Consider the following 13,410-nt stretch of genomic DNA (forward strand, 5'->3'; position numbering starts at 1 on the left):
TTTCCCATATAATTTTATTGATTTCAGAGAGGAAAGGCGAGGGAAAGATAGAAACATCAATGATGAGAATCATTGATCAGTTGTCTCCTGCATGCCCCCTACTAGAGATTGAGCCCGAAGTCTGGGCATGTGCCCTGACGAAGAATGTAACTGTGACCTCCTGGTTCATTGATTGACGCTTAACCACTGAACCACACTGGCTGGGCTCAATACAATTTTTTTTTAAATGGGCAAGGACTTGTATAGATATTACGCCAAAGATGATTTACATATGGCCAACAAGAATATGAAGATCACTAATCACTGAAATGCAAATCAAAATCACAAGATGTCACCTCACACCCATTAGAATGGCTACTGTCAAAAAGCAAAACAAAACAACTAGTATTAGCAAGGATGTAGAGAAACTAGAACCCATGTGCACTGTTGGATTGTAAAATGGTGTAACCACTATGAAAATCAGTATGGAAGGTCCTCTAAAACTTAATAACAGAACTACTACATGAGCCAGAAATCCCACTTCTGGGTAAATATCCAAAATAATTGAGAGTAGGGTCTTGAAGAGATATTTGCACATTCATGCTTATAGGAGCATCATTCATAATAGCCAAGAGGCGGAAGCAACCCAAATGTCCATCAACAGATGAATGGATAAACAAAATATAGTTTGCTATGGAATAAATAAATTAATGGCTATAAAGTATTAACAAAACCATATTTTACTAAAATATTTTATTGCAATATCCACTGTGCTGAAAATCAATACAAAGTAAGTTATTAAAGTTATTTACATACAAATGAATGACAGTATGTAGTTAAAATAATATGTGAGTAAACGGCATCAACACAATTTAGCCTCTAAATCACTATGTAATTTTCTAAGGATTGTTAACAACAGTGAAGAAAAAGGAATGCTGGTCATGGTTGTTAAATTCACTGATTTCCATAAAAAGCAAAGTCCTCTATCAAATATATTTAAGACACATAATTTATTCCTTTGAGGAGTAACTGGAGGAAAGTCTGATCTACTACTGTATGCTGCAGTTCAGTGAACTTTGATTCGTTAAATAGCATATTTTCCGAACTTCACACCTACTTCCCAAAGAGATTTTACCTCAGTATCAATGTCAAAGTATACTGAGTTTCATATTATACAAAACAAGTATCTACATTTAGTTTTCAGTCCACTTGGAACTAATATCCATGGTATAACAAATTCTGATCTGTGTGCTGTGTACATTCAGATATGCCCACAAAAACTAGTTAGTCTGTTGATGACTTTAAAAAATAAATTAAGATGACAAATAAATCTGTTTTATTATGAATGAAGACTTTCAGAATATTTTTTATTAGGCATTTTGGTAACAAATCATTACCCTATATTTATATAGTTGACTTATTCAGTGTATATTTAAAAGTAAATTAATTCCACTGAAGGTTTTTTGAAAGGAAAAAGTCATTTCTCCAGTTGTTGAGAGGTACTAAAAGCTTCGTAGACATTAGCTGCAAAGTCTTTCACTTGCTCCATCATCAACAGATCCTACAAAGATGACAACAAAATGTTACAGTTTGAAAATGTGTAGATAATCTGAATTCACTTCTGCAATCAAGAAAGGAATTTAGTGCTAAGTTTAGTGGTGTTAAAGCGAAAAAGAAAAACCACTTAATGAAAGAAGTATTTTTTTCTTATAATAAATTCTAGAAGATATTTATTCGTTAGGTTCTTATATGAGGGATGCCATCTTTACCCTTACGCCTAGGGACTCTTCTCACTGCACATTATTGAGGTAGTTTGGAATTGAGGTATACTGCAAGTAATTCTTTACTTATAATACAGTTTCCAAGTTTGCAAATGACTCAGATAAAAAACACAACACAGATTTAAAGTTATCCATTTAATAATATCAGTCTTAACCAATGCATTCTAAAATGCTTTCCTAAGAAAGAAGATGGAGAAATAGGTAGTCTAGGGAAAAATTAAACAGCCCACTGTCTATGTAGCTTTAGTGAGCAAATTATTGGTGTATTATTAATAGTTATATTAATTATTAAAATGCTTTACTTCTCCATAAAAGTTTTTTTATTCTCAAAATTTGAGGACTTGTATACTGATCTGCCTTAAGGCTCAATATGCTAACACAGCTTAATGCAAAACATTAACACTGTAAATTCAACCGACAGCTAGATTTTATCACAAACATCCAAGAAACAAAAACAAAACCCAAATACAACCTATATATCTGACAATGGACTTTTATGAGCATTTATAAAGAACTTCTACACCTCATTAATAAAGAGAAAACTACATCAATAAAAGAATGGGAAATAGCTTGAGTAGATCATTAAAAAAGTATAAACAAATGGCCAACAAGCAATGAAAGATGCTCAATTGACCACAGAAGATAACACTTCATATTTTTCCAGATTGTTAAAATTTAAAGACTGACAAAAACAAATGTTAATGCAATCTAGTTTTAATACCCCAAATACCCCAAAGTTTTCTTCTTACCTGAACAAAATGACTAGGTGTTTCACTGCAAACTGAATGGATCTGTCCATTTACTATCGGAATTATCTTAGCTAAAGGCAGGCTGACACTGGAAAGACTGAAACATCATCACAGTAATTAGTATTGTCTAAACTTTATCTTATATGTATTTAACATTTTAATTATAAATTCATAAGCAGCTATTGAAAAATACTTACAGAAATGTGTTAAGAAAATAAAAATCACACATAATCCTACCACCTAGAAATAACAACTGTAACTCACATCATGGTTAATTTCCTTCAGTAATTTTTACACATATCTGGTTTTTTTTTGTTTTTAACATACAATTATAACTTCCCAAGTAACACTGTTTTGAATTTTTATTCATATATGCATGTTTTCATCTTATTAAATGTTCTTCCAAATTTTTTGTCTGTTTTTAATGATTATACAGTAATCAAACTAGCTGTGATAATTTATATTATCAATTCCCTAGAATTAGGCATTTAAGTTTCTGCCTAATTTTTCTTAATATAAATAACTCTTTGTATTAACATGGAATTACTGGATCAAAGGGTAGGAATGTTTTCAAGGTTTCAAATGTGTATTGCAAATGCCCTCTGCTTCTCCAGCAGTGTGTGAGAATACTGGTCTTTCATGCCTTCTTTCTGTGTCAAGCATTATCTTTTCTTTAATCTTTGTATTCTGATAGCTGAAAATGGTATCTCACAGTTGTGGTCTGTATTTTCCTCAATAACTAGCAATGTTGAATGTTTCTTCCCTCTATTCCAGTGAATTGTGCCATGATCTATCTGAATGTGTAAACAGGAAGCCTGAGCATTATCCTTGGCACTTCCTTCTCCTGTGTATATCCAGTCTCTCCACAATCTTAAATATTTCTTAAATGGGTCTACTTCTCCCCACTGCCAAACTTAGTCCAAGTTAAGCATTATCTCCTGTCCAAAATACAGCAATTATCTTCTAACTTGTGTTCAGTAAGCATTTGTGAGATGAATAAATTATTGTGTGATTATATATGATATAATTACTGTTAAATGATAAAATGAATTTTTGTGTGTTGGTTACAGACTTAGGTTTATTATATTAAATATCATACTTTATACATTTAAACCTAAGGCTAGACTAGAAATTTTCTTTTAAATATAATGAAAATGCCGAAGCAATGGTGTCTAATGAGTATGCTATTGCTGAGATTTGAGGCAATGCTTAAAAAGAAAAAAGCAGGGAGGTTTTATGAACTCCTGAAGAAATTAGGCATTCTCTTTTCATAGTACCTATGTAGCCATTTTTCAAAATCTGTCATGATTTGTTTACTTGTTTCTTTTTTTATTTGTGAATTTGTCTTCAATAGGAATCGAAGACACCACTATCATACAAAATATTAGTACAAGGTCCATGATGTTAGGTACCATGTGTGCTCAATACATACTCGTTGAATTGATTAATAAAAGTCTTCATTCATCCATTGCTATGTCCCACCCCAACTTCCCCTTTCCCAATTCCTTTTCCACAAAGCAATCAAAATATTCCCATCATGTCACTCTTTTCTCACTTCTCTAGTAGCTCCCCAGCATTTCAAGCCAACACCCATAATCTGCATGTGCTGACTTCTCCAACTTCATCTCACACCATTCTTTCCCTAGTTCCATCTGTTCAGGTGCCACATCAGCCTTCTTCCAGGTCCTCAAATTGAACCTTGGTCCTCCTGTTTCAAAGTCTTTGCCTTGTGGCTTCTGCCCTGAATGTCAATTGCCTCTTTCCAGTTCAACACTATATTAAAGAGTTATAGTTCTTAGTTCAAATAATTTCCTCTCCCCCTCCCGGCAGCACTAAGGATGTCTGACAGCAGTCAGTAGGACATCCTCTGAGGGCTCCTGGACTGCAAGAGGGCGCAGGCCGGGCTGAGGGACTCCCCTCCCCCCCACCCCACAATGCACAAATGTCGTGTACTGGGCCTCTAGTTAAATTATAAACTTGTTTGATTTATAAGTTTTAAATTCTACATTTGTAAAACCTATCATTTTATTTATCTAAAGTTCTTTCAATCTTAGAATTATTTTTTCTCCATTTTGATATCAGACAAATATTCACCTATTTTCTATCAGTTCATTTATGTTTTTATTGTTTAAACCTCATATATATATATATATATATATATATATATATATATATATATATATGGTACAGAAGGGCTCTTTATTGTTTTACAACTAGTCATTATAAAATGTCAAGTTGTCTTACTATCATTTACTAAATAATACATCTGCATCTCTTACTCATCTTCATCATATAATAATATCCTATATATTTTAGAGTCCTATTCCACTGATTTATCTATTATTTTTAAAAGAATAATATATTATTCTAATAACTGCACCTTATATGTTCTATAGGGAAAGTACATTCATTTCTCTACTTTTTCAATAATTTCTTGAGTATTCTTATCCCTTTACTCCTCTGATCACTTTTATATCAAATTTTCAGGTTCAAAAACAAAGCAACCACCTTTTTAATCCCTAATGGGATTTTGATACTTTGACTATATTAATAAATAAATTTGGGGAGGCCAACTTTATAATTTTTAGTTGATTCTCTTGGATTTCTAAGTATAAAATCAGGTCACCTTCATAATTTTTTCCGCTCCCTTTCCAAAACTGATATATCATTTTACGAAGAATTGAACTTAGGAAATCAAGAGTCAACTAATAGTTTGTGATATAGTAATAAACATTCAGTAAAAGTTGTCTATTTTCAAGTTAATTTATAAAAAGTTAACGGAGTCTCTATATTTGGTTCTCAAAATTGGTCTTTTCCTAGCCTTACAACATTGGTTAGAATACTAGAATGATACTGTTAAATTTTTTTTTTGTTTAACTTATTGTGATGGCTAGAACTTCCATGATGTTAAACAATACATATGACAGTAAGCAAAATGGGAATGTTTCTACCATTGAATCATGAAGTATAAATTTGGTTATTGACATGAAAGAGAAAAACTCAGGAAATTTCTACTGAATGCCTACTGTATATAATGAAATATGAAAGGGCATCAGTCTGACTTTGAGAGGAGGCTTAAAATATAACTAAGGAATAAGATTCCAGTTCATGGTGAAACATGTATGTTGTATGTGAAACTACAGATTAGTAATACAGGGGTTCAAAAAAAAGAAGACTATCAATAACTGTTGTGGTTGTAGCAAAATATTAAAATTCTTCAATGTATAAGATCAAGTATTTGTTCTTGTTAAAACACTATTCTAATTCTTTATCAGCACACCTTGCTAGGTAGAGATTATAGTGAAATTTTATGAATCAGAGCACCTTGATTTAGGGAACATACAGGGGGTCCAATTTATTTTTGTATAATTTTAAACTGCCAAAAAAAGACCTTAGTGTGATATTTAAATTATTTTAGAAGATAAATTTTATGGCTTAATGAAGTTTAATCCTCAATGTTAATTGCAAGTTATTCTTTTTTTGTACAATAAAGAAAGGTCACAGAGCATTGGGCAAATAATCAATTTCTTGCCTTATATATTTAAGGATTAATTAGGATATTGCACATACATAAATACATACATACACACAGCATATCATTTACTGTTTCCCTTATTTTTAATGAATGAGTTTATAGTCAGTTACATATATATATATATATATATATATATATATATATATATATATATATATAAAACTCTAATATGCAAATAGACCAAACAAACAACCGAACAACTGGTCGCTATGACGTGCACTGAACACCAGAGGGCATGTGTGGAACATGGCGGGCGTTGGCCGTGGCAGGATGATGAGCAGAGGTGCCAGACCAAGGCAGGGCACTGGTTGCTGTCATCGGGGTGAGCCTCTGGTGGTTACTAAAAATTCTTTGCTCCCGTGTGCTGCGGTCCTGCCCGGCGCCCGCACCTGCTGCCAGCGCCGGCCCTGCTCACACCCGCTGCTGGCGCCAGAGCCACCTCTCAAACCTGCTGCTGGCGCTGGGCACTGGCCCCGATCGCTTGGCACTGTAAGCAGGTGGGAGCGGCAGCTGCTGGCCCCAATTGCCCCTCAGGGCTTCTCCACCTCCCCATGCTCCTGAGGGGTGATCGGGGCCGGCAGCTGCCTCTTGCACTTGTAGCTGGTGCCCGAGCCGCTGCTTGCACATGCTGCAGGCACTCAGCGCTGGTCCCAGTCGCTCAGCGCCGTCAGTGAGTACAAGCGGCGGCTGCCAGCCTCTATCACCCCTGAGGGCTTTTCCACCTCCCCCAGTTCCTGAGGGATGATCAGGGCAGCAGCCACCACTGCACCCACTGACAGTGCCAGCCTGCTCGCACTGCTGCTGGCGCTGGCCCCAATCGCTCTGTGACATAAGTGGGTGCGAGCGGGGCTGGCGCCATCAGTGCATGGGAGCGGTGGGAGCAGGGCTGCTGGCAGAGAGGGGACCAGGGGCTGTGGCAGGAGGTGCTGGGAGGGGGCGTGGAGGATGGGCCGAGACCTGCCCCTGTGCCCACTGCAGCCTCTCGGCCCACAGTTCCTTTCAAGGTGCATGAATTCATGCACTGGGCCCCTAGTTGATTTAATACCTATTTTCTGAGTTTAATATAAAGGACAGAGGTTCTTAAAGAGTGTAAGGTTTAATAAGAGATCCAAACTGCTATGCTAAGATGATAAAGATATAATAAAATCATAAAATACCTTTGGCAGCATAAATCCATGACTTAATAATAGTTATAATTAAAATTACTAACAATGGAACTAACTAAATATTCTCAATTCTACAAAATGAATATACTGACGTAGTTATAGAACTAGGAGATAATTCATCAAAAGGAAACCTATTACAGGAATGCCTGGTTATTACAATGCCCAAAAGTATTGAATTATATAGGCCAATTATGGCTTGCAGAACTGGAATAAAATTAGAGAATGCATTAAAACATTTTCAGTTTTGTATTCTAAAGAGTTAAAAACACATACCAATAATTGGAATTTGGCCGATAGAAGGGTAGTTTCACAACTTAAGTACATATCTATATTGGGAAAATTTTTACAAGGAATTAAAGTTTTAATACTGAGTCTAGAAATAGTTCTAACTCATGAAGGTGTAATTGGGTTAATGAAGTTTAACTTGTTGAAAAATGAGCATTCAAATTTACCCTCTAAGATTTTTTTGTTACAGAAAATAAACAGAACCAAAGCTCTACTTTATTAGAGTATTCATTAGACTGGTAACATTTTTACATGTTATCTTACCTATTCATGGAGTTCCCATGCTGCAGGTCCTGTTCCGTAGGTCGAAAGAACTCAGCCATATTGTCTAGCAGTCTACTAAAACCTCGGTTTAAACAGGTATTCAAAACTGTACTAAAATCTGGACTACACAAAATAAGAAGGATAAGTTACTTTTTAGAGTCTCAATGGAAAAGGAAATAAATTCATGAACTGTGGCTACCACTGAGAGCCACCATTTCTAGTCACAATCTAGGTTTTACAGCCTAAAACACTATAAAAATATATCAAGGAGTCAATCCTTAAAAATTAGTATAAAAAGAGAGCTTATTATTTAACACAACACAATGAGACTATTCATCCACTTCTTTAAATTTTCTTACATTGGTCAGCATTTTGTACAATTTATTTTTAAAATTTCAGTAATAGTGTTTCTTCTCTTGAAGAAACTCTTAAAGAGAAATCCTCTTATAGCCATAGATTATTGGTTTGCTTTACATATTCCATCATGAAATACCAGTAATTTAGAACATTTTATTATCCTGTACAGATGAGGAACTGGATACTTGAGGGATAAAGAAATTTGTCCAGTGGTTTGAAATTAGTAAATGAGGGAGCTAGAATTTGAACCCAAGCCTTTTTAAATTTAAAGTTCAAGATCTTTCTGTTATGACATATTAACACTTTACAAAAAATCGTATATAATAAAAGCCAATATGCTAAGTGTCCAGTTGGCCGGTTGGCCGTTCAACCAATCAAAGCGTAATATGCTAATTTTATGCTAAGGCCGCTCAACTGCTTGCTATGATGTGCACTGACCACAAGGGGGCAGACAGTCGACCAGTCACTATGATGTGCACTGACCACCAGGGGGCAGATGCTCCGACTGGTAGGTTAGCTTGCTGCTGGGGTCTGGCTGATCGGGACTGAGCGAGATGGGCCGGACACACCCTGGAGCCGCCCGTGGTCCCTCCCCAGCTGGCCAACCTCCCAAGTCCCTCCCCAGCCCTGATTGTGCACCAGTGGGGTCCCTTGGCCTGGCCCGTGCCCTCTCACAGTCTGGGACCCTTGGGGGATGTCGGAGAGCTGGTTTTGGCCCAATGGTGGAACAACCGGCCGCTATGACACGCACTGACCACCAAGGGGCAGACGCTCAATGCAGGAGCTGCTCCCTGGTGGTTAGTGGGCTCCGACAGGGGGAGTGTTGCTCAGACAGAAGCTGGGCTCATGGCTGGCAAGCACAGCAGCGGTGGCGGGAGCCTCTCCCACCTCTGCGGCAGCGCTAAGTAATACCCAATTTAGGGAAGATGTGAAAAAAAAATTTTTTTAAAATATATTTTATTGATTTTTTACAGAGAGGAAGGGAGAGGGATAGAGAGTTAGAAACATCGATGAGAGAGAAACATCGATCAGCTGCCTCCTGCACACTCCCCACTGGGGATGTGCCCGCAACCAAGGTATATGCCCTTGACCGGAATCGAACCTGGGACCCTTGAGTCTGCAGGCCGACACTCTATCCGCTGAGCCAAACCGGTTAGGGCAAGATGTGAAATTTTTATCACTCAAAATTTTAGAAACATTATATTCTATTCTAAGATAGAGAGAGAGAGAGAGAGAGAGAGAGAGGAAGAGAGGGAGAAAGGAGGGGGGGAGAGAGAGAGAGAGAGAGAGAAAGAGAGAGAGAGAGAGAGAGAGAGAGAGAAAAGACACTAGTATACACTGGGTATATCAGAATCATCCCTGAAAGCTTTATTCAAAATATAAACACTATCTTCCAGTCCCTCAACTAGTATATAGACTCTTTAGGCTAGGGAAGAAAGTGAGCCAGGCATGAGTATGCTGAAAAAAATCTCTGCTTCCCTCCCCACCCTAATAAGAGAACCACTAGTTTCAGTAGGAAATCCTACCTAAAGGCAGGGCAACAGATTCAAAATTTAATTTTGACAAGAGATTATGTTGAATATGTTTTTCAAGAAGGACTAAAAATGGTAAGAGTACAATCAAAACAGAAACACATGTTCTCTGTTACATACAGTATACATACCTTTCCAACATGTCTCTAGTTTCATTGAGTAATTTAATAGTGGTAACATCTCTAGGAGAAAGCCCACAGGCCTATGAAAATAAAATGCCATACATCAGGTTTCAAATATTAGCACAGGGTTATGATGAAACTAGTCATATTAATAAACTCCAGAATTGATGAAATTCTAAAGTCTATGTTCTACCAACAAGCAAAAAATGTTAAACTATAAAAGAACTGTAAAGACTCATGTGTTTTTAAAGATAAATCAAAGAAAATCATAATACTTTGTAAGATCTTTGTTTATCTGGGCCCTCTTAGACACATTTCTAGCATATATTTGCAAAGAACAAAACAGTCCTTGTGGTTGCAGAGGCCTGCGATTTTTTTTCCCCTTTATTGGAAAGACATTTTATCAGGATATATATGTGTCTTTTGGACCAATCTACGCTAGTCTGGGGCTCTGTGTGTCCTTTCAATCTGAAGTTTCAGGTTTTAACTCAATTCAGGTAATATTTGGCTCACTATTCCTCTCTACATCTGTTCTTTTGAATCATTTTTTTTTAGTTCCACAGCTGAATTTTAAAATTCCAGAATGCTTTTTAAATACTCTTATCACGTCTCCTTAAGATTCTGGCTTGTAAGTTTTCTCCTATTTCTTTTATTAATTCTGTCCCATCTGTTCTGTTGGTTCATTTTAGCCTCCATCCATCCTGCAGGGATGCCTTAAACGGGTTGCAATTTATTTTTGGCCTCCTCATGAATACAAAATATCTCAACACCCAACAGGTCTATCTTTGGGGTCTTTAGGGAACCTGCAGGCAATGAAATATATGGCATTCTTTGTTCTAATGCTAAGGTATGGCATAGGGACCTTTCTGGTCTAAGCCTTCTCTAGTTGTCAAGTGAGAGATGCATGGGTGCAATCCACTTACATATGAAAAAGCCAATAACTATTTTAAAATGAGATACAGAACCTGCACTCTTTGGCATTTTTATTATTCTTAATCAATGAATAACGTAAATCACAACTGCCTGAAACACACAGGTGCAGCAACACCATGGTGGATAACTGCTAGATTAGGCCTCCTTTGTTTCTCAACTAGATGACAACTTCCTTCAGTCCACTTAGATATTGCCATCATTGATTTATTTTTAAAAACAAATGTGATAGTGGTAACTGGCCTGATTAAAATTTACCTTTTTTTTAAAAAAATATATTTTTATTGATTTCAGAGAGGAAGGGGGAGGCAGAGAGAGACAGAAACATCAATGATGAGAGAGAATCATTGATCGGCTGCCTCCTGCAGGCCCCCTACTGGGAACGAGCCAGAAATCCAGGCATGTGCCCTGACTGGGAATTGAACTATGACCTCCTGGTCTATAGGTTGATGCTCAACCACACCGGCTGGGCTAGCTCTATCTTCTGCTACTTGATCTCATAGAAATACAATATTCTCTAGCCACATGAACTGAATTTGTCTCCTGAGCTTCTCACATGTAATGAGCATGTCCTACTCATTTTATGTCCTAATCATACATCATAGTACTTGTCACATAACTAATACTCAATAAAAATTTGCTGAATATCTAAAATTATAAATGTTTCTAACTAGAAATCATATGAAATTTGTTTTCTAAATGAGTTTTATTTAAATTATTGAAATATATATTTTTCAAATATTTACCTTTTAAGAGGCTCAGAAATCTACATTTTAAGAGACAGTAAAAAATTTAAATATATAGAGTAAGAGCTTTTGTTAAATGGTCATGAATTAAGCACCTGAACTGCTAATGGAGTTTCTTCATCTGGCATCATATAATGGCATAATAAAGATTTATATCCATTGTTATTAGTCCAAGAGGAAGAATTATGCTCCTCAACGAGATTTCTGATTTCTTTCAGATTTTGCTCCAAGTCCAAAAGGGACAAAGAATGTTTAAGAGAAACACTAGAAACAGAGAAAAGGAAATTGGAATTAATTGAAACTATACCATACATCCTACACACACTTTTTCCCTATCAGGTTACTATCTGAGATCCTGTTTCATCCAGTCAAACCTGAAACTGCTGACTGTGAAATCCCTTGAGTAGATTAAGAAATCAGCCATCAGTTAAGGGGCATTATTACAGAGCCAAGAAAAATCTTGCTGCAGATTTCACAAGAAAATTCCCACTGTAATTATAGACATTACCAGTATAAGTGGGAGATAAAAGCCTCAGAGGCAAATTTTAAAGTAGGTTTTTACCCCACAATCCAAATATTTCTGGTTTGGAAATCAATAAAAAATAATGAAACATTAAGAGTTTATCCTCAGTATCAAAAGGTCGATACTAACGAAGAAAATGGATTCCACAATGCAATATCCAAGGGCTATGTCTCTTACTAGCTTACAAAGAATTTCATGAACAACCTTTGTCAAGTTACTAGCTTCGCTAGAACAATTCTAAATTTTCTTTTATTCATTAGAATCAGAAGTCAGAAAAGCCAAAGCAAAATGCCTCACCTTCCTAGAGTCTTATGCACAGCTTGTTTAATGACAGTGATCAGCTCTGTCAGGCCTATTAAAAGAAAACAAACATAAAGCCTTGTTTATTTTTCAAATTCCTCAATAATACAAATGAATGAATTACAATTAGTTTACAGGTCACAAATAAGAATCTTACCATCTCCAAGGAGGTGTTGAATACTTGATAAATATTGCTGTTGGACATCTGGGGGAGCAAGGACTGTCTGTACAAAATAGGTTAAATTACACAATATTATTAGTAAATAATATTTTCAATGTAACTTGAGCTGAGATTTTCAGGACCTGGATGAATGGGCAATATAAAATTCTTTAACATAACAAAGAGTCTAGTTTCAAAATATAAAAAATAATAATGCTAAAAGTTTAAAATCATATGAAATATAAAGATATTTAATTTAGAGAAATTATCAAAAGTAGTAATATTCGGTTAAAATTAGAACCTCTTGAAACAAAGGGCACTATCTATTTAACTTTATTCCACTTACAGTGCCATTTTTGCCAACTGCTGCATTATCCAGGTAAATATATCCACCAATAATGTTTAATTGGACTCGCAAAAGAACCACCAGCATACATGTACTATATACAGCTACAATACTTCTTGTAAAACCTTCATAGAGGAAAAAAACAACCATTGGTACTATTATTAAAACATAAATAAATGTGTAAAGACATGAATCATTGCTATGGTTATTTTTTCATAAGATGACTTAAAAATACATTTGTAACTGTTTCAAATACAAAAATATATCAATTCAAAATATTTCAAAGTCTATCTTATAACTTTTTAATGTACATTAGGTATGATCTCTTAATTAAAACAATAACCAATATATTGAATGAAGGATTATATATTATTAACTTTAAAAAGTTAAATAAGAGCCGAAACCGGTTTGGCTCAGTGGATAGAGCGTCAGCCTGCGGACTGAAAGGTCCCGGGTTCGATTCCAGTCAAGGGCATGTACCTGGGTTGCGGGCACATCCCCAATAGGAGATGTGCAGGAGACAGCTGGTCGATGTTTCTCTCTCATCGATGTTTCTAACTCTCTATCTCTCTCCCTTCCTCTCTGTAAAAAATCAATAAAATATATTTAAAAAAAAAAAAAGTTAAATAAGAAAG

The 13,410-nt window shown here is 35.8% G+C and overlaps 1 protein-coding gene across 2 annotated transcripts in view; it reads right to left on the reverse strand.

The window, feature by feature from the left end:
- Nucleotides 1-715: 715 nt before the first annotated feature.
- Nucleotides 716-13,410, reverse strand: part of PEX3 (peroxisomal biogenesis factor 3) — a 30,596-nt gene continuing 17,901 nt past the window's right edge. Inside the window, exons 4-11 of one of the 2 annotated variants that reach the window (XM_014451859.2) lie at nucleotides 12,776-12,900; nucleotides 12,427-12,493; nucleotides 12,267-12,321; nucleotides 11,542-11,710; nucleotides 9,780-9,850; nucleotides 7,760-7,882; nucleotides 2,510-2,606; nucleotides 716-1,540 (exon numbers count right to left, since the gene is read on the reverse strand). In XM_014451859.2, coding sequence (XP_014307345.1) covers nucleotides 1,457-1,540; nucleotides 2,510-2,606; nucleotides 7,760-7,882; nucleotides 9,780-9,850; nucleotides 11,542-11,710; nucleotides 12,267-12,321; nucleotides 12,427-12,493; nucleotides 12,776-12,900 — 791 coding nt within the window. In that variant the 3' untranslated portion in view covers nucleotides 716-1,456. The remainder of the gene's footprint in view (nucleotides 1,541-2,509; nucleotides 2,607-7,759; nucleotides 7,883-9,779; nucleotides 9,851-11,541; nucleotides 11,711-12,266; nucleotides 12,322-12,426; nucleotides 12,494-12,775; nucleotides 12,901-13,410) is intronic. The other variant, XM_006084403.3, reaches the window with a different exon arrangement.

The sequence above is a fragment of the Myotis lucifugus genome, unplaced genomic scaffold (assembly GCF_000147115.1).
Source record: "Myotis lucifugus unplaced genomic scaffold, Myoluc2.0 scaffold_11, whole genome shotgun sequence".
Classification (NCBI taxonomy): Eukaryota; Metazoa; Chordata; class Mammalia; order Chiroptera; family Vespertilionidae; genus Myotis; species Myotis lucifugus.